The sequence below is a fragment of the Lithobates pipiens genome, unplaced genomic scaffold (genome assembly GCF_037356315.1).
Source record: "Lithobates pipiens isolate NorthernLeopardFrog02 unplaced genomic scaffold, aLitPip1_a1.2 Scaffold_18, whole genome shotgun sequence".
Classification (NCBI taxonomy): domain Eukaryota; kingdom Metazoa; phylum Chordata; class Amphibia; order Anura; family Ranidae; genus Lithobates; species Lithobates pipiens.
In genome coordinates this window covers 503,666,996-503,687,063 of record NW_027507758.1, presented here as the reverse complement: position 1 = coordinate 503,687,063, position 20,068 = coordinate 503,666,996, and the positions used below count along the sequence as shown (strand labels likewise).

The window sequence follows — 20,068 nt, the reverse complement described above, 5'->3', positions numbered from 1 at the left end:
CCCCCTGGGCGTTAATGACAATTCTGTGTATTGTGTTAAAATTTTGCCTAGTTCTCCTAGTGGCAGGCTAACAAACCATTTAGTTAAAGAGGAGCTGTGTCGGTCGGTGAATTACAGAGAAAAGGATTTTACGGTGAGTACAAAAATCCTGTTTTTTTGACACATTTTATTTTACTGCTGCATCAGGCTGGGCATTAATAGCAGCAATTGTGCTGGACTATAGACCTAGCAGTGTATGCATTCCTTCTGGTAGTGCCTCTGCTTTGTGCATCAGGCTATGAGCGGAAGGGGAACAAGGAACACCTCAAAGGGTTCTAGAGGATCGATTGTTTCATGGCAACCTAATGTCTAAATCCATGTCTAAAAAGATGGCATTGTCCTAAGTGATGTGAGCCATCAGGGAGGACTGGTGTTGCAATCCGCCGCAGAGACCACCATTATCATTTACCGAACCGCTGCCTGAAGAGATGGATATCTCAGTTGTGGCAGCAGCTGCTGCCGTTACCGAGATATCCCTCTTCAAAAAAGGGATGTACATCGTCATGCGTCTGTCGGTAAGTGGTTAAAGCGCACTCCACCAGGGCTGTTAGTGCTTCTTGGGCAGTGCATCACCAGGCCTCCGTGGCTCAGATCTGCAAGGCCACAACTTGGTCTTCAGTCCATACATTTTACCAGATTCTATCAAATCGATGTAAAGGTCATGAGCATATTGCCTTTGGGCGCAGTGTACTGCATGCTGCAGTATGAGTCCTCTAGTCTCTTCATGTCCTACTTTTTTGTTGTCTCCCTCCCTTCAGTTGCCATTGCTATGGGACATCCCACATAGTAAGTACTATAGTTCTGTGTCCCATGATGTATGATAAGAAAATATGATTTTTATAACAGCTTGCCTGTAAAATCCTTTTCTTTCAAGTACATCACGGGACACAGAGGTACCTCCCTTCTTTGATGTATATACGTGTTGCTTGGCTACAAAACTGAGGCACTCCCAGTAATGGGAGGGGTTATATAGGGAGGGCACTTTTTGTCTTAGGGCGTGCCATTGTCCATCACCAGAAGGTGGCCTATAACCCACATAGTAACTACTATGGCTCTGTGTCCCATGATGTACTTCAAAGAAAAGGTTTTTTTTACAGGTAAGCCATTATAAAAATCATATTATCGTACATCATGGGACACAGAGCCATTTTTTGTCACAATGGTTAATATCACTAAAGATTAGTGTATAGTATAGAGTATAGCCCTACTAAATAAGCCTGTTGAAAATGTCCCACAACATACCCAGACCTTGATCAACTTTGTTCTTGGCAGCTAAAATCGCTATAGCAACAGTGTGGAAAAGCCCTGTTAGAGATATTGCCTTAGTTGCGTGGATCATGTTGAATGAAAAAATCATGAGTGTCCTACGAGATAAACAATCCACCTTTGATAAATTATGGTCCTCGTTGGCTGGCCTATCTGCAGGTCTTCTAATATTCTTTGAATGTTTCCCTGATTCTAGCTTGCCTTCGCATCTTGCGCTGTTTTTTTTTTTTATTTTTTATTTTTTTTCCCTTTCTTCTCTTCATACTCAAACAGCTTATGTTCATAGTTGGGGGGAGATTGGAACCCCTTATGGGGGACCGTCTATTGCCTGGTAACAGGAAATACTTAGGGAGCTATAATCGCTGGACTAAGGCTTTTACATTTTGTAGGCCTATTCACAGTGATTACACTTTAATGAGGTCTCGATCTCAAGATCTTTGACTTATTGGTCCTAATTCTGACTTAAAGGGCATTTGTTTGGACATCTAACTCCCAGTGTTAACAATGTCCTTGTATCATACTATGTTCATCGCTCAATGCTTATTTTCTTTGTTTACTTCTGTTGATGTCCATGTGTTCACCCATGGCCTTCTGGAAAACCTAACCTGTTTAACAAGATCTTCTTGTGGTGTTTTATCCCCCCCACTTATGTACCTTTTTTTTGTTGTATAATTCAGAGCGTGCAAGGAATGTTTGCTGCTTTGTAAAGTACTCACTTTTTTGTATTTTTCAAAATACAAAAAAAAAGCGATTGAAACAGAAAATGTATGATACATGCTAGAGCTGCACGATTCTAGCCAAAATGAGAATCATGATATTTTTGCTTAGAATAAAAAGATCACAATTCTCTCACGATTCTTATGAAGTAAAATCTCACATTATACAAACAAAAAAAAAAGGGCTAACTTTAGGGCCGGTTCACACTGCAGGTGAGGCGACTCCGACTTGCCTCGCCGCGACCTCAGCGGCAACATGCAGATGACTTCTGTATAGAAGTCAATGCAAGTCGCCCCGAAGTCGCCCAAAAGTAGTACAGGAACCTTTTTTCTGAGTCGGAGCGACTCGAGTCGCTCCTCTCAGAACGGTTCCATTGTACAGAACGGGGGTGACTTGCGAGAGCGAGGCGAGTCGTGTCGCCTCGCATCGCCCGCTGTGTGAACCGGCTCTTACTGGGCAGTTTTTTTTGTTTTGTTTTTTTGTTTGTTTGTTTTTTAATTCATTAAAGTAATTTTTTCACAAAAAATTGCATTTGAAAGACCGCTCCGCAAATAGTGTTACATAAAATATTGCAACAACCACCATTGTATTCTTTAGGGTGTCTACTAATTAAAAAATATATATATATATTATGTTTAGGGCTTTTAAGTAATTTTCTAGCAAAAAAAACATTTTAACTTGAAATCAGCAAATGTCAGAAAAAGGTTTAGTGTTTAAGTGGTTTAACTTTTTTCACTTGCACAAAGTCTGTTCCGTTGACAAATTATTACAATGTTTATACTTAAGTTCAATTGATAAAGAATGTTTTGATTCTTGGCAGACTGTCCAGTCTTTCTCTTCCTTTCCTTTGAGGGCTGTGGCTTCAGAAGAGCAGAGAGAATTCTTTGCATAGAAAGAATTGTGAAACACTTTAGTCAAGATTGCGATAACCATTTTTGACGATTAAAGTGGTTGTAAACCCTTACAACACACTTTGACCTACAGGTAAGCCTAGATTAAGGCTTACCTGTAGGTCCAAGAAATATCTCCTAAACCTATAAGGTTTAGGAGATATTTGCCCGAAGACAGGCACTGCTGTCTATGGCGCATGCGCCCGTAGACAGCGGCGCGCACAGAGCGCGGCATCATCAATGACAGATGCCACGCGTGTCGGCTCCCGCGCGCATGCGCAGGAGTGACGTCATCGCGGCTTCGCCGAATGACAGTGGCGGAGCTGCAAGACCCCACCAAGAAGATGGATGCGCCGGACTACAGGGGACTTCGCTGGCTCCTGTGTCAGGTAAGTGACACATAATGGACTACTATGCGATACATAGTAGTCCATTATACTTTGCCTTTGCAGGGAATGAAAGAGGAAGTAAACCCATAAGGCAGGGATGTCCAAACTTTTTTCAAAGAGGGCCATATTTGATGAAGTGAACATGCATGAGGGCCGACCATTTTGCCTGACATTCTTCGAAACCATTAAAATTCAGTCTAAGTGTGTTCGTCCGAGCACTAATACACGGCCCAACAAGAATTCTCTTGCCTTTGTGGCTGTGTGTGGTGAATAGATGAACTCAAGTGTATTATTTGGATACACCGTATTTATTGGTGTATAACACGCACCTTCACTTTAAGTGGGAAGCTTCAGGGGAAAAAAACTTAAACATTTTAAATAAAGAACTGTGAAGCAAAATAAGGGTCAGTGTCCATCTGTAGACCCACAATTGCCAGGAATGTAGCGTCCATTATTGCCGGCGATGCACCCACCATTGCCGGCGATGCACCCACCATTGCCGGGGGTATTTCGCCACCATTGCCGGGGGTATTTCGCCACCATTGCCGGGGAATGCAGCTCCGTAATTGCCGGGAATGCAACCACCATTACCATCAGTGCAGCCATGGAGGGCAGGACGAGTGCTAAAGACATCTTACAGGAGAATCTCCTGTTTACACAACGGCCTCTTTAAGAGCGAGTCCCGCCTCCTTTGAACAGCAGTCGTCCAATGGCAGAGACGGGACTTCCTATTACAGAGGCTGCCATGTAGATAGGAAATTCCCCTCCTGTGTGCCTGGCACTCGTCCCGCCTCCTCCCTCCGACGCAGCCAGGCTATATATCTTTTGTGGCCCCAGCACTGGGAGATCGCCGGGGGCCACAAAAGATGTATATGTTTAACCAGGCGTGCCGTCCAAAACCGGGCCGCGATTGGCCCACGTGCCGGACTTTGGACAGGCCTGCCATAAGGGTTTACTTCCTCTTTAATTGTGCAGCTCTAATACATGCTACTATGATATAGCATGGTATATGTTTGTCGAATAAAATCTGTTGCATAGACATTTTTGCTTTTCTTTATGCTTCCAAACAACTCGGAGTGTTACTATTCCTGAAGAAGCTGTCTGTCTCATGAAATATGTCATTGGTACAACTCTTCAGAATTGTTTGAATCTGGGGCTATGTTTGTAAGAGTTTCAAATCAAAACTGTAGCTTGTGCAGAGTTGTGTGTCTAATGTAGTACCCCTTTCTTTAAAATTTTAAAAAATTTGTGTTTTTACAAAAAAAAAAAAAGTACCAATAGAGACATTTGCTGTTTTATACTTACTAGGTGTAGTATTGTAAAAATCCTTAGTTTTTCTTTGGTTAGGGGTGTTTTTCTTTTTGGCTAGAGGAATTCTTTTTGCCCCCTCTCTCCCATTCCTTTTTAATATGTGTTCAGAAAGATTGGGTCTTTGCCCTCATTGGTGGACCCCATAAAGGTGCACCAACTTCTTGGTCCACCTATAAAAAAATGTTTACGGCTCAGGCAGACAATTGTTCAAGGCTCTGGTCTCAAGGAGCAGGTTCCATCCTATTTTGGCAGAGTACACTCTAGCTACTACAGGGATATGCAATTGGCGGACCTCCAGCTTTTGCAGAACTAAAAGTCCCATGAGGCATAGCAAGAATCTGACAGCCACAAGCATGACGCCCAGAAGCAGAGGCATGATGGGACTTGTAGTTTTGCAACATCTGGAGGTCCGCTAATTGAATATCCCCGCTCTACTAGATCTGTGAGATCTTGGCATTATGGTACAGTTTCCCAGGCTTTCAAGGCTGCCACTTGGTCCTCTGTTTATGTGTTTTATGAGTTCTACCAGATAGATGTTTAGGCCTGATCTCATGCCAGCTTAGACAGTAAGGCCTTTCAGGCGGCTCTGAGTTGCCAGTGGTCCCCTGTTTTTGTTTTTATTAGGTCTGTTGGCGCATTTGTCGCTGCCCACCTCTCAGTTGGACCCCTTTTGAAAGTCTTCCATTGAGGGCCACAGGTCCTGCTCCTCTGTTTATAATATGCTCTCTGCCATGTTTTGCAACAAAACTTGGACTTGCTTATAGCTAGGAGGGGTTATCCTGTCTGATCCTTCTGTAGGCAGTAGTAGGTTCCAAAAAGGATTTTTTTTATGTGGTGTTCAAAATTCGAATTGACACTCCTCTCTGACCAAGGGGATTTCTTTTATTTGTACTTTGCCATTATTACTTTAAGGTTATTTTACATGTTAAATACTCTTCATTACAGCTTCAGGAAAACCAGGATGAAATAGAAAACATGATGAACTCCATTTTCAAGGGCATCTTTGTTCATAGATACAGGTAATTCATTGTTAAATGTGATTGTATGATTACATTAAAGTACCTCTTTCATGAGAGAAATATTTAGGCTGTTAAAGCGGCCGTCTTCTGAAAACACTAATGTTCAGTTTGTCATACAGATGTAACCACTGCCTTAGAGCAAGTAAAGAGATAAGAAACTCTAACTTCATGACTTTCATTTACTGAATGCTTGTTTTCTTGACTGAGCAGAATCGGGCAACCACCTTCTGCAGGAAGCATCAAGCAATAAAAGCCAATATTTATCTCCCACAATGGGAGCTTGAAAGACCTGTATGCTGGTTATATGCACTTTTTTGTCTTTATTTTTTATGGAGTTTGTTTCTTGCAAATTCATCTTTCTTCAGAGACGCCATTGCTGAGATCCGAGCAATCTGCATTGAGGAAATAGGAGTTTGGATGAAAATGTATAGCGACGCTTTCCTTAATGACAGCTACCTAAAGTATGTGGGCTGGACACTTCATGACCGGGTGAGTTCTAGAATAAAGGTGTAATTGATAAATTGTAACAAGCTTGGCACACTGTTTTAAAGAGACCTGGTCAATAGACCATTCATTTCATCAAAAATCTTTTAGAAGATTGGCTTTAACTTGTTTAATGCATGTTAAATGCCCGTAAAAGCCCTCTGGGATTGCTGCTAGGCATCACTATCGTGGATGTGATATTAAAAGACTCAGAGGGCTATGAACTGCAGGGAGGGATGGAGCTGTGTTAAGGAATGGACTAACCTAAAGTAGTCACATTTTCTGGTAAGTTCAATGGCACATTGCAAGTACATAAAAAAAAGTTTTTCTGTGCTTTTCCTTGCAAGGTTTTTAACCAGCAAACGTAACTGATAGTGAGCTAGAGTCGTGAAATAAATCTAATCTATTCTTCTAAATGTGTTTGCTACACAACACTTACTGCATTCACAGTGATAAAATAGATAATGTCACAAGGAGCACTCTACATATATTTAACCAGAGATGTTCATAGTGTGAATCATTTTTCTTAACTGCAAATCCAGCTATTGCTGTGATGTGAGGTTAGGGACTGCTAGTGATCCTGAGCAGTCTAAATACATAATGTAAAAATAGGCACCAATTTGTAAAATATACAGTTTGTTTCTTCCCTTGGTAATCTGCCAGGACTGTTGGTATATTTTTCCCTATCAGATTTGAGAGCAGCTGATTCTTGTGAACCTGGTGAAATAGAAAAGGCTATGATGTAGCCAGACTGACAGTTCTACTTGGTTTTCATGTAAAGTTCTGCTATTATGGGTTTAAAGTGATGTTAAAGTCTTGTGTTTTTTTCAAACAATGTTTTAAATAACAAACATGTTGTACTTACCTGCTCTGTGCAGTGGTTTTGCACAGAGCAGCCCCTATCCTCCTCTTCCTGGTTCCCCGGTCGGAGCTCTTGGTCCCTCCCTCCTGTTTAGTGCCCACAGCAAGCAGCTTGCTTTTTAGGCACCTGAGCCACAGCTCTGTGTAACCATTCAGACATGGAGCCATGGTTCAGCCTCTCTCTCATTGGCTAACTGACTTTGACAGCAGTGGAAGCCAGTGGCGCCGTTGCTGTGTCTCAGCCAATCAGGAGGGAGAGTCCCAAATAGCTGAGGTACTTGCGGACATTGCTGGATGGAGATGTGCTCAGGTAAGCATTAGTGCTCATGCACAGGGACGTTTTAAAAAAAACTGGCTGCAAAGCTAGCTCCGACGCCTGGAAAAATCGGCGTTAAAAACGCGATTTTTTACCGCGTTTTGCATTGGCGTTTTTGCGCATTTTTTAGCGTTAGCGTTAAGTAGCGTTTTTAAAGAAAAATATCTTGGCTATAGCACTCAGAAAACAAAGAAAGTTTGTGCGTGTTTTTGCGCGTTTTCCCACGATTCGCGTTTTTACAGCTCTAGCTCCGCGCCACAGAACGCACTGGTCCTGGGTTTTTTTTACAGCTTAAAAACGCCTATGCCATTTGCAGCTCAAAAACGCCTAGGAGGGCATGAAGCCATAGACTAACATGGACAGGCGTTTTTAAGCTGCAAAAAACGCTCAAAAAAGCGGCTGTAAAAACGTCAGTGTGCATGAGGCCTTAGGGAGATTGCTGCACACAAGTTTTTTTTTTTTTTTTTTTATCTTAATGCATACAATTCATGAAGAAAGAAAACCACCTGCCTTTACAACCACTTTAAATAGTCATGGGCAAGCATGTCCCCTTAACCATTTAACACCCTTAGGACGTACCCATACGTCACTTGTGTTGAAGTGGTTATACCAGGATGATGGCTGCAGCCATCATACCCATATCAAAATTTGCAGCCAGTGAAAAGCTTTCCTGTAGAAGTGATCTGGGCGCAGAAGGGTTCACATGTGAGGTATCATTGTGAACATCAGAGTGAGGGCAACCATTCTAGCACCAGATACTGGATAATTGGATATGGATAATTTAACTTATCCTTTTGTCGCTATTCAACAAGCATGAGCAATTTTAAAGCGTGACATAATAGGTATCTATTTCGTTTGATAACCTTTTTTATATTTTGCCAAAATGTTTGTGTGCACTAAAATTGATTAAAGGGTAACTCCACTTTTGTGGGGAAAAAGAATAGCAAAGAAAAAATATAGCATATAAACTTGAGAGACGGGTCATATTGTAATTGAATGTTGTTAAAAATTACCTTCCCTCTTCAAACTGCAGCCGCTGTCATTTTCTGAAGATAAAATACAGTATGGCTACCTGGAGTTCTGTACACAGAATGTGCACTGGCCACTCCCCAGAAACATAATTTCCTGCTTGTGTGATTCGACCACCAATTTTCCCAGAAGTCTGTCTAAAATGCAAGTCAGATTTCAGGCAAAAGCTCAGCGGGGATTTGCTCCATTGATCCCTGCTGAGCAGGCGGATGACAGGTCCGTCTCCGCTCACTGTGCAGGGATGGGACCTGTCAGGGCCCCGATGTTCTCCATGGGGAGATTGGATAAAAAACGGTCCGTCTGTCTGTTTTTATCCGATCCGCTGGACGGATGGCTAACGTATCGTCATCTGTCTGTTTTGCACGGCTCTTGCCTGATCAGATTGCAAGCGCGTGTCAGTGGACACATCTCCGCTGACATCTGCCTGCCCATAGAAATCAATGGGTAGCTCACTCGGATCTGCCTGAAAAATGGACAGGCGGATCCGAGTGAGCTGATCGCGTGAAAGGGGCCTACAGGGATGCAGGCCCAGCAATTTTCCTCTTTAGAGCCCTGCAGCTGCTACAGATGACTGATAATTATGAAACCACTCCCATTAGATCCACTCACTACAGAGGCACAGAAGGATTAATTCAGAATAACAAAAGGTAGCAATCTGCAACAGTTTGTTATAATCCCGGCAATGTACCCAAATCACCTGGGGTATGTTTTTTTTTTCTCAACAGAAGTAGAGTTGCGCTTTAACCTGTATTTTCTTTCTTTAAAATTTTCATTTTAAAAATGGCCACGCATATATTGTGTGATATTCATGAGATGCACTCTGCACTAGAGTCTTGAGGCAATACAACCTTCTCTAACTACCCGTTCACACAGGGACGACCTGTCAGACGACTTGTTAGCCTGACAAGTCAGGTTCATTCAGTGCAATGGAACCATTCTAATAGGAGCGACTCAAGACACTTCGACTTAGATAAAGGTTCCTGTACTACTTTGGGGCGACTTTGGATTGAATTTTATAAACAAAGTAATTTGCAAGTTGCGCTGTGGGGGGCTGCTTCAGAGTCAAACTATTTTGAAGCCGCCCCTGTGTGAACCGGAACTTAGAGTTTAAAATGTAGTCCGTTGCTCAGAGCAATGTGTCTTAGGCACTGCTTTTTTAAAATTTTATTTTTGTATTTATATAAGTAACACTGGCAAAGTGTTTTGAAAAGCCCTAAAGGATCATTATAACATGCCTTAGGCCATTCCTTGAGAAGTAATTGGAATGTTGGGCTCTTTCAAGCACTTGGCTTGCAGTTGGGGTACCCTTCTGTTGACCTTAAGACCCCTTTCACACTGGGGCGTTTTTCAGGCGCTTTAGTGTTAAAAAAAAAGCGCCTGTAAAGCGATTGAAAGAAGCCTCATCTGCAGTCCCAATGTGAAAGCCCAAGTGCTTTAAGAGCCCTTTCACAATGTCAGTTCCCCGAAAAATGCTCGTAAAGCAGCGCAGCTTAAACTAGCAGCGCTTTACCAGTGTTTTTCTAGCGTTATTGGGGCGCTTTTAACCCCCTGCTAGCCAAATAAAGGGTTAAAAAGTGCCCACAAAACGCTGCTGCCAATAGTGTTTTTCAGGCGTTTTACAGGCGCTTCCCATTGATTTCAATGGGAAGGGGCGCTTTAGGAGCGTTGTATTCACTGCTCCAAAAGCGCTGCAAAGAAGCTGCTTGCAGGACTTTTTTTGACGCCCTGCCAGCGCAGCACCTCAGTGTGAAAGCACTCGGGCTTTTACATTGGGATTGCAGTTGCAGCTTCTTTCCGGCGCTTTTTTAACGCTAAAGCGCATGAAAAACGCCCCAGTGTGAAAGGGGTCTAATGGAAGCGGTTGACAGTCCGTGCTGTCTAACTGCAAGCCAGCCTAAAATTTCTGCAGCATGTGTATTTCCCACCTGCATGTGTATTGCCGTGAGACAATGAGAAGTATGGGGTTAGGGCCAGTCTTTATGGAAGATTGTAATCCCATGTAGTCAGTTGGATACAGTGAATACAAGTGCTTGCATTAGTCAGTAGCATGAGATTAAAATTATTTATGCAGTTAAACCCTGACCCCTAGCTAAGCTTGCTCTCAATTGCTATATATATTCTTATATCTCAAGTACATTTGAAGAGCCATTTAAATGTTAGGTCCCCCCCCCCCTTTGGGCTTTGAATTTTATGTTACAGTAGTTGACACACGAAGAGTGTTCAGTTATTGTGTCCATTATTGCTTTCTCAAGGACCTGTTTCTGTTTTTTGCTAATTTCTTACGTCTTTCATCCTTTTTTTTTCGCACAGCAAGGTGAAGTAAGGCTCAAGTGCCTGAAAGCCCTTCAGAGTCTGTACACCAATAGAGAACTGTTCCCTAAGCTCGAGCTCTTCACCAACCGGTTTAAGGTATGTCTTCTCTCCATAAACGCAATGACTTCATATTTGTACCAGTCAAGACTAATCACAGGAGGCTTCATTTATTCTGGGTTTATATTCCTACAAAGAACACTGTGTAGTTAAATGTATTATAAATGCCACGTGTTTGCTTTATCCTAGGATTTTTTTTTTGTCTGTATTCTAGCCACAATGCATCAACACTCTGGCTTCTTCAAGTGGTTGTAATTTTTTTTAATAACAGGTTTATGCTTGCCTACTCTGTATAATGGACCTCCTCTTCTCAGATCCCTCACTGGCACTCCTGGCTCCTCTCCTTGCGAGTGCCCCCATAGCTCTCATGCAGGCTCGCTCCTGAGCCTTGCTGTTTCTTTCTATAGACAGACAGTAGGGCTTGACCCCGTAACCCCGCTCCCTCCTCAGTGGCTTTGATTGACGCTAGTTGCTCCTGCTGCCTCAGCAAAGCCTGTGAGCCCAGGTATTGTGGGGAGAGGAGAGCTGCAGATGTGCACAGCACTGGATCAAATGAGGACTCAATTAAAAGAAGTGGGGGGATTGGAGAGCAGAGATATAATTACTGAATCCTCCCAGCGCAATACTTGTCCCTGTGGCTCCTGCTCCCCCGTGATGGAGTGTTGTTTACCGCTGGACTGGAGGATCGGCTAAGTATAAGGCTTTCTGGTCTCCCCTTGACAAAACGAGCCGTTAACCCATGCAGTGGTGTAAAATAATTGCCCGGAGTTCAGCATTAGGATGAACAACATTTAGGCTTTATAACCACTTTAAATTGACCCTTATGTTTGTGAATATGTGCATTTATTACTATTGAAAAAAAAAATGTGCCGTTAAAGTTTTAAGCGCAGACTGCATTGGTGTCAAATAACCAACACAGGTGGATCATTTTCATCTGTTTTGCCCAATATGTCCTGATTCAATCATACTGTATATCAGGGATATGTAATTAGTGGACCTCCAGCTGTTGCAAAACTACAAGTCCCATCATGCCTCTGCCTCTGGGTGTCATGCTTGTGGCTGTCAGTCTTGCTATGCCTCATGAGACTTGTAATTCTGCAACAGCTGGAGGTCCGCTAATTGCATATTCCTGCTGTATATAATAAAACAGAATGGCTTTTGTCGCAGGAACAGTCACAAGGATTGCAGGGCATCTTGTGGTGGATGTATCCATCATGTGTAGCAATCCCCAGGTTTCACTCAGCTCACCAACTATTTCCACTTGACCCTGCAAATCTCTTCGTATTTGTGTGTGTATATCATTTTATAATTTTTTTTTTTTTTTTTTTTTAACAAGTTTGTCTTGTGTCACCCTTAACTCAACAGGGCCTCAAGTATGGCAGTAATTACAAGCTTATATGGATATATTCTATAAAGCATTGTTTTGGTTACAGTTCCGATCAATAGCTTTCTGTTTTATTTTTTTAACACTGTGGACAGCAGCACCCTCTACTGGACTAACCGCAGACCTTGCAAAGCATTGAACCAACACCTGTAGTCATTGTGACAGCTAGCTAGAAAACTTTGTTCTTTGTTGACATACTTTTTGTATGTGGGTACCCTGACATTATCCTCATTAACAGTTGATAGTCCAGAGACAGTGTTAAATATTTCCATAATCTGTCAAGTTTTTATGATAATCATACAGGACACACTCCATATTCATATAGCATGTGCTATAGGCTTGTACCTTCAGGTTATTGGGCACTGGCTTTAGAGGACACACCCCTGGGCACCTCTCTTTTAACAATACCCAACAAAGTGAGTCCTCGTTTTTTTTTCTATTGTCTGAAAGAGATTCATTTTTTTCTCTTAAACAGAGAAAATAACTTTTAGCTTAATCACCTAATTTATTTTTCTTTATTTTATCTTCTGAATCTTCAAACAGTTACTCTCTTTTTCTGATGCCAGCATAGAAGCACTGTATCCAGATCCGAGCAACCTCAGTAAAACCCCCGGAAGCTGTACTCAAACCCCATACATTGGGCACAGCCTTTAACCACTTGCCCTCCGAAAGATTTAGAGATTTAGCACACTTCATGACCAGGCAATTTTTTGCAATACGGCACTGCGTTACTTTAACTGACAATTCCACATTTGTGCGACACTGTACCCAACTTTTTTACCACACGTAGAACTTTCTTTTGGTGCTAATTGATCAACTCTGCAGTTTTTTTATTTTTTGCGCTATAAACCGACACAATTTTGAAAAACAATATTTTTTACTTTACTAAAAAAAATAAAAAATAAAAAATTAATAAATTCCAAATCAATTTAGGCCAATATGTATTCTTCTACATATATTTTGTCTCTCTCTCTCTCTCTCTCTATATCTATATCTATATCTATATATATTACTCTGTGTGTGTATATATAATATATATATATATATATATATATATACACACACACACACGCATTTTTTAAACTAGTAATGGAGGCGTTCAGTGACTTAGAACAGGACTGCGATATTGTGGCAGACAAATCGGACACTTTTTGGGACCAGTGACACGAAGAGTGATTAGTGCTAAATCAATAAGCACTATCACTACTAACACTGTCTGGGAAGAGTTTAACATAGGTGATCAAAGGGTCAACTGTGTGCCCAGCTGGTGTTTTCTTACTGTGGGCGAGGTACTTGTACTAGGGGAAGGTATGAACAGGTGTCCCTGCTTTGCAGAGACACAGGATCCACGCCTTCTGTACTGACAGAATGGCGAACTGCCTTGTTTACATCACAGATCGCCACTGTCCCTCCTAGGTGCCCGCCCCAGATGTGTCCTAGCATGTGGTCCGGCACAGCCGTGCCACTTTGCCACCGTATATCTAATTTATACGGTCGGCAACTGGTTAATGTCGCTCTGTGCACTGGCTCTTACATGAATGCTCAGCTTGGCACTTAGTGCAACATGTTGAGTTAGCTGCAGGGTGCTATACAGCTCCATCATTATGCAACCCAGTCCCTTAAGGACCCCTTAATGGTATTCCCACAATAATGAGCAAAGCCTGGACTTTATTTACAATGCAGTGTCATGGACAGATAAGACGGGGTGATCATGTATATCTGTTTGGGCTTTTGGATCATCTTCACCTTGTAAACTTTCTAAACGTGGTGCTAAAATTCAACCACTGACAAATCAGTCTTGGTTGGATAGCCCAGAGTTGCGTCATACCCCACAGGGGAATACCATCACTTGTTGGCCCCTCTTCTGTAAATCGCAATCTAATGTTACTACTGTACTCATTCGCAAATCTAGGGTCACTTTTGGTGGAATCCAGTTAACTTTTCCAGTGTATCAGTATGTTTTTGGATTGTGAGTACAATATAGGCCCTGAGTCTGCCTGGCCACCATGTGTACAGTACCTTTTGGGTAAATAATAAGACACCTTTCACATTTGATTACAGGATCGGATTGTTTCCATGACCTTGGACAAAGAATATGATGTAGCTGTTGAAGCAATCCGCCTTGTGACTCTGATTCTCCAGTAAGTTTTCGCCATCTGAACAGTTTGGGTAAATATGGGCCTTAAGACCCATTTAACAGTTTGGCTGTTTAGCCTTCTGACAAATCTGCTTTGTACTGCATTTGAGAGCAGCTGATTCTTCTGACCCTGGTGAAAAAGAAAGGGTTATGATGTAGCCAGACTGAGAATTCTACTTGGTTTTCAAGTAAAGTTTTACTGTTATGAGTTTAAAGTGATACTAAAGTCTTGTGTTTTATTTTTTTATTTTTTTTTCATTAAAAATAACAAGCATGTCATATTTACCTCTTCTGTGCAGTGGTTTTGCACAGAGCAGCCCAGATCCTCCTCATATTGGGTCCTTCTTTGGTTCTCCTGGCACCTCCCGTTGAGTGCCCCCACAGCAAGCAGCTTGCTATGGGGGCACCCAAGCTGCAGCTCCCTGTGTTCATTCAGACACAGAGCCGCGGCCCGACCCTGCACCTTTTCTCTCCTCATTGGCTTACTGACTTTAACAGCAGCGGGAGCCAGTGACACCACAATGCTGTCTCGGCCAATGAGGAGGGGAGTCCCGGACAGCTGAGTCCTTCGTACAACAACACTGGATCTAGATGGACCTCAGGTAAGTATGAGGGGGGCTGCTGCACACACAAGGTTTTTTTTTTTTTTTTTTTTATCTCAACCTTCTGCCATTCGTTTTCTTGTCACATACTGTATTGCTGTTTTTTTTTTTTTTTTTTAACCAACTAAGATATTTGTGTATAGCAAATGTTTTTTTGCCACTAAGCAACTGTACTGTAGCTTGTGGTTTTGTGGCTCTAGTGTAACTTGCAATATACATTAAATCCATGTCTTTTAATACAGTGGTAGTGAAGAGGCCCTGTCCAATGAAGACTGTGAGAATGTCTACCACTTGGTCTACTCTGCACATCGGCCAGTAGCTGTGGCCGCTGGGGAATTCCTGCACAAGAAGTAAGTGTGTTTTGCGATGTCGTGTTTTATATAACAACATGGTTTTCATGCACCAAAATAAATCAGCCGGGGAGGTCTACTTAAAATTATCTTGTCAGGATTTTAAAACTAAAAGTGCTGTCTAACGGGCATGCACCTACTGTTGTCTTATTTGTAGGATCCTTTGCTATGTGTCCCCTCTTATTTTGTTTAATTCATCATTACTGGGAGCTTGAGGGCTAAAGCTAGCCATAGACTGTGATTTTCTTTTCTGCAACCATGGGTTGGTGGGGGAGCTATGCCTGCCAGGCAAACACAGTGATTATTTCTAGTGTTCTAGCTGCTGGCAATCGCATGAAAAGTCCGACAGGCTGGTTGTACCCAAGTTCATCGATCTAACAACTTGGGTACAATCAGCCTTGCCCATAAACGGTTCAAATCTTGGCCGATCCCTGCTGTATCAGCTGAGATTTGAACAGTCTATGGCTGGCTTAAGTCCTGCCCAATTATCCCATTGTCCAATAAGAATGCTTTGGTATTAGCAATTTTATTTTACGGAGTTCAGGTTTTTGTGGAAGTCTTTACAAAGTGAGTTAAAAATTAAAGGATTATTTTATTGTGTATTTTGTGGCTTAAAGTAGCTTAATTTTACAAAGCAGGGTCGTCTGGTGGCTTCTGGCATTGGGGTAATAAATGAAATGTCTTTTATTTCCTTAGTAAATTTTCAGATTTAACCCCATTGGCTAAATGGCTTCAAATTGGTAAGCACTTGAACTCCCTTTTTGTACATAATTCTTCATTTCAACTAGAGGTCGACCGATATATCGGCCGATATTTGCCGTTTTTTAAATAATCGGCATCGGCCGATTTGTGCTGATAAAAAGCCGATTTAGAACTACAGCGGGACTTTGAAATGACTTCTGTATAGAAGTCAGTCTAAGTTGACTGAGTCATCATAGCAACCCTTTCCTCCTCTCTGGGCAGGCTGCCAAGAAAAGAACAGAAAGATACAATGTTTACACTTCAATGAATGAAGTCATCTCTGTGTGTAGAAGTTCTCAGTTTAACCATTTAAAGACTAAATCTTTTCTGACACTTGTTGCTTACAAGTAAAAATCCTGTATTTTCTGCCAGAAAATCACTTAGACCCCCCAAAAATGATATATATTTTTTTAGCAGAGATCCTAGGGAATAAAATAGCGGTTGTTGCAATATTTTATGTCACACGGCATTTGCACAGAGGTCTTTCAAATGCATTTTTTTGGGGAAAAAAATACACCATTTAAAAAATAAAAATAAAATAAAAACAGTCAAGTTAGCCCATTTTTTTTTTTTGTCCAAAAGTTTTGACTACCTGTTTTTATTTAATATATATATATATATATATATTTTTTTTTATCTAAATCATACATACAAGTAAACTGATTGGAGGTTTGTTTTGTTTAATAAATGTTTAAGTGTAAGAAATTTTCTGTATCACTTATGAAGGCTGCTTTCACACTGGAGCGGGCAGGCGTTGATGGTAAAACGCAAGTTTTAGCGGCTCTTTACCATCATTTTAGCTGTGCTATTTGGCTGCTAGTGGGGCACATATAACCCAGCTAGCGGCCAAGGAAGAGGTTAAATGCGCCCATGAAGCACCGCTGCCAAATCGCATTGCATGCGCTTCGGCAGTGGTGCCCATTCATATCAATGGGCAGGAGTGGTGGAGGAGCGGTATACACCACTCCAAACGTGCTGCTTGCAGGACTTTTTTTAAGATCCTGCCAGAGCATCGCCTCAGTGTGAAAGCACTCGGACTTTGACACAGACTGCAGGGGAGCCATTTTACAGGCGCTATTTTTAGCCCAAAAGCGCCTGAAAAACGCCCCAGTGGGAAAGGTGTGTTAAATCAAGGGGGATTAAAAATAAATAAATAAAATAAAATCGGCCTAACATATCGGCCCAAAAAAATCGGCATCATATATCGGCTATTGGCCGCCATGATTTCTAAATATCGGCATCGGCCAGAGAAAAGCCCATATCGGTCGACCTCTAATTTCAACCCAATTTTATGCAATGTGCATCATGAAAATAAAGCTCAAGCTTGCCATGACTTTAATTGAAACGTGTCTTATGACCATTTAAGCCCAACAGTTCAGCCTATGTTTTTGATGAAGCACATTCTGTGACCTCAAATGTTAGTTTGCCAGTTTTAGAACCCATGAAAAGATGTTTTTGGTTCTGTCTCAACAACACCTTTATGAACTTGAACAAACCTCTTAGACCCAGTTACTATGGGCAGTATGCCAATATGCTGAGATGGTAGAATCCACCAGCAGTGTTCAACTCACCAAGTGGCCCAAAGTAAAATCCACTGTAGTTTATTGCAGATTTGGCATAATAAAAGGATGTTTACTGAGCACTTCTTGAAGGTGAAAAAGGAACCCAGAACAATATACCTCCTAACCTCATAGGGAGCACTATACACCATAAGGCAAAATATGAAAACTAATCGGGGGAGCTTGGGGATGCAGGTAATGTGTAACTAAAGGCGATACAGGATGGTGAGGAACAGCTGACTGTACCAAGACACAAAACCTAGCAAGACTGCTGGAGGCAGGACATTCACAATACTTTTGACTTTGTGGGATGTTGAGCTTGTAAGCATTTCTCTTTATTTTTAGGTTATTTAGTAGACATGACCCACAAGCAGAAGAGGCCTTGGCCAAAAGAAGAGGACGGAGCAGTCCTAATGGAAATCTTCTAAAAATGCTTGTGCTTTTCTTTCTTGAGAGTGAGGTAGGATATTGCTGTATTTCAGATTAAGTATGTGAAAGAAAATGTGTATAAATCTAACATGGTTGTTAAAATGTTAACTGAGTACTATACAGTAAACATAGTAGTTCTATAGATCAGTTAATTATATTTTATATTATAAAAAATTATATTTAACTCTGCATTTTACCTCTTGCTCAGGATTGTGTATGTTTAATCCCATAGTTACATGAACATGCGGCATACCTTGTTGATAGTTTATGGGAAAGTTCCCAAGAGCTTCTTAAGGACTGGGAATGCATGGCAGAGCTGCTAGTTGAAGAGCCAATACAAGGGGAGGAAGGTAGGTATTACAGACCTAATCTTTTTGTTATGTAAAACATTGGTACAGATCAACATCCTAATACAGCCTTTTTCAACCTGGGTGCCATGGCACCTTGGGATGCCTTCTGGGTTCTTCAGGTGTGCCTTGGAAAAAGGCCTGAAAATTGCCAAAAATGATCAGCAAGCCAGCTAATGGATCAAGCCTGCCTTTTTGTTACACAAAGCAGCAGGTTTTTATTGTACAACATTAAAACCTTGAGCACCATGTGGGCCACTGACATCCTAACATCCAATGATGTCATCAGTTAAGGACATTGGGTGCCTGCACAGTATCCTTGTTTGCCCCCTCTCTGTCAGCATTCTGTTAGCAGAAAGAGGGAGAAGAGAAATGTTAGAATACTAGTTAGTACCAGTTTGCAAAAGTGGTGGAATAAATCACCTCTAATGTTCGGTGTCCTAGGTGTGTGGCTGTTGCTGCATTATGTAAAACTATTAGCTTAGTTTTTTACATTTTAGAATGGGGTGCCTTAAGATTGTACATAATTTTAAAGGGTGCCTTGGTTAAAATAAGATTGAAAAATACTGTTCTAATTCGGGAGAGGAGAAAAATAATGATCAAGCAAATGTAACATTTAAGACATGCCTAAATAGAAGCCTAACTGGATGTTTAGATCAAGGCATGCTGGAAATTGTAGTCACCTTTAGCATATTATATATGTGGTAAAATGAATTTAATGTTCAACGTCTAACCTCTGTAATGATAGTTGTCCACCGTACAAACGGCATGCAGTCATCAAATTGAAATATAGGAGATTAACCCATCTGCATACATTTTAATTTTAGTGGTGGCACATTTGATAAAATGATGGGTCCCACGTTTTCTGCTTAAACTCTTGCTATTTCACACCACACCTACTGAAATCGGGCAGTATTTTGCTGTTGAAGTCAGTCTGATGGCAGCATTTTCTTGACCACCTTTTTAAGAGCCTTTACTTCACAGAGGAAATTTAAGGGGTTGGATGTACCTTACAAAGCATGTACACATTTTCTCATTACTTTAGTGTCAGCCTTTGTAGGCTGGCGTTACTGACCTCTCCTCCTGGATGTTCCTTTTGACCCACTTTGAACAAGTAGAGAGATTCAAAGTTGTAATTTTTCTCACTTGAACTTAGACATGAAATCTGAACAAAGTGTATACTTCTATAGGGTGTACTTGTTTCCAGAGCACTAAGTGTCATTTCTGTCCACTGCTTTATTCCTCTGCTATAAACCTGAGTAAACTTTGACAGGTTTTCCTGACAGAGTAAAATGGTGACTGGTGGGATCTCTTGCTGATTGACAGCCTCAGCTTTGTTCCTGAGTGCTGTGTAAAGGGGGTGTGTTCCTTTCATCCAATCGGCTCTCAGAGCTCTCACTGCTAACTTCAGATCTCCGTCCCCTGCTTTTCAGAGCTGAGCGATCCTGTGTAAATTCTGCACTTTGAATGGATGTAGGGGGAACGAAGGCAGTAAATAGGTACAACTTATGTAGGAATCTCACATCTCTGTGTGAGGCCAGTCACTTCAATGGGTATATGTGAGGGTTTACAACCACTTTAAGAGGTGAAGTTGGCAAAAACCATTGCTTTCAAAAGGAAGCTAGTCATAATAGGCCCCATGCATGACTGGTGTGTACTAAGTGCTCCCAGAAGGTGAATATAGCAGAGGAAGCTAAAACATTTTTTGTTATGAATCTCTACTGCTTTGTTTCACTGTGTGTTATGTCACTAGATGGCCATTAAGGTATCTAAACCCAAAAACAGAAATGTAGTATTTTGCAGCTTACCAGTCCTAAAACGTGGTGGCT

At 41.5% G+C, this 20,068-nt stretch overlaps 1 protein-coding gene across 3 annotated transcripts in view; it reads left to right on the top strand.

Moving 5' to 3' along the window:
* The window catches only part of STAG1 (STAG1 cohesin complex component), a 299,590-nt gene that overhangs the window by 194,326 nt on the left and 85,196 nt on the right, over nucleotides 1-20,068 (top strand). For all 3 annotated transcript variants that reach the window (XM_077488685.1, XM_077488684.1, XM_077488683.1), the window contains 7 exons: nucleotides 5,558-5,631; nucleotides 5,997-6,120; nucleotides 10,631-10,729; nucleotides 14,136-14,215; nucleotides 15,056-15,163; nucleotides 17,809-17,923; nucleotides 18,125-18,242. In XM_077488685.1, coding sequence (XP_077344811.1) covers nucleotides 5,558-5,631; nucleotides 5,997-6,120; nucleotides 10,631-10,729; nucleotides 14,136-14,215; nucleotides 15,056-15,163; nucleotides 17,809-17,923; nucleotides 18,125-18,242 — 718 coding nt within the window. The remainder of the gene's footprint in view (nucleotides 1-5,557; nucleotides 5,632-5,996; nucleotides 6,121-10,630; nucleotides 10,730-14,135; nucleotides 14,216-15,055; nucleotides 15,164-17,808; nucleotides 17,924-18,124; nucleotides 18,243-20,068) is intronic.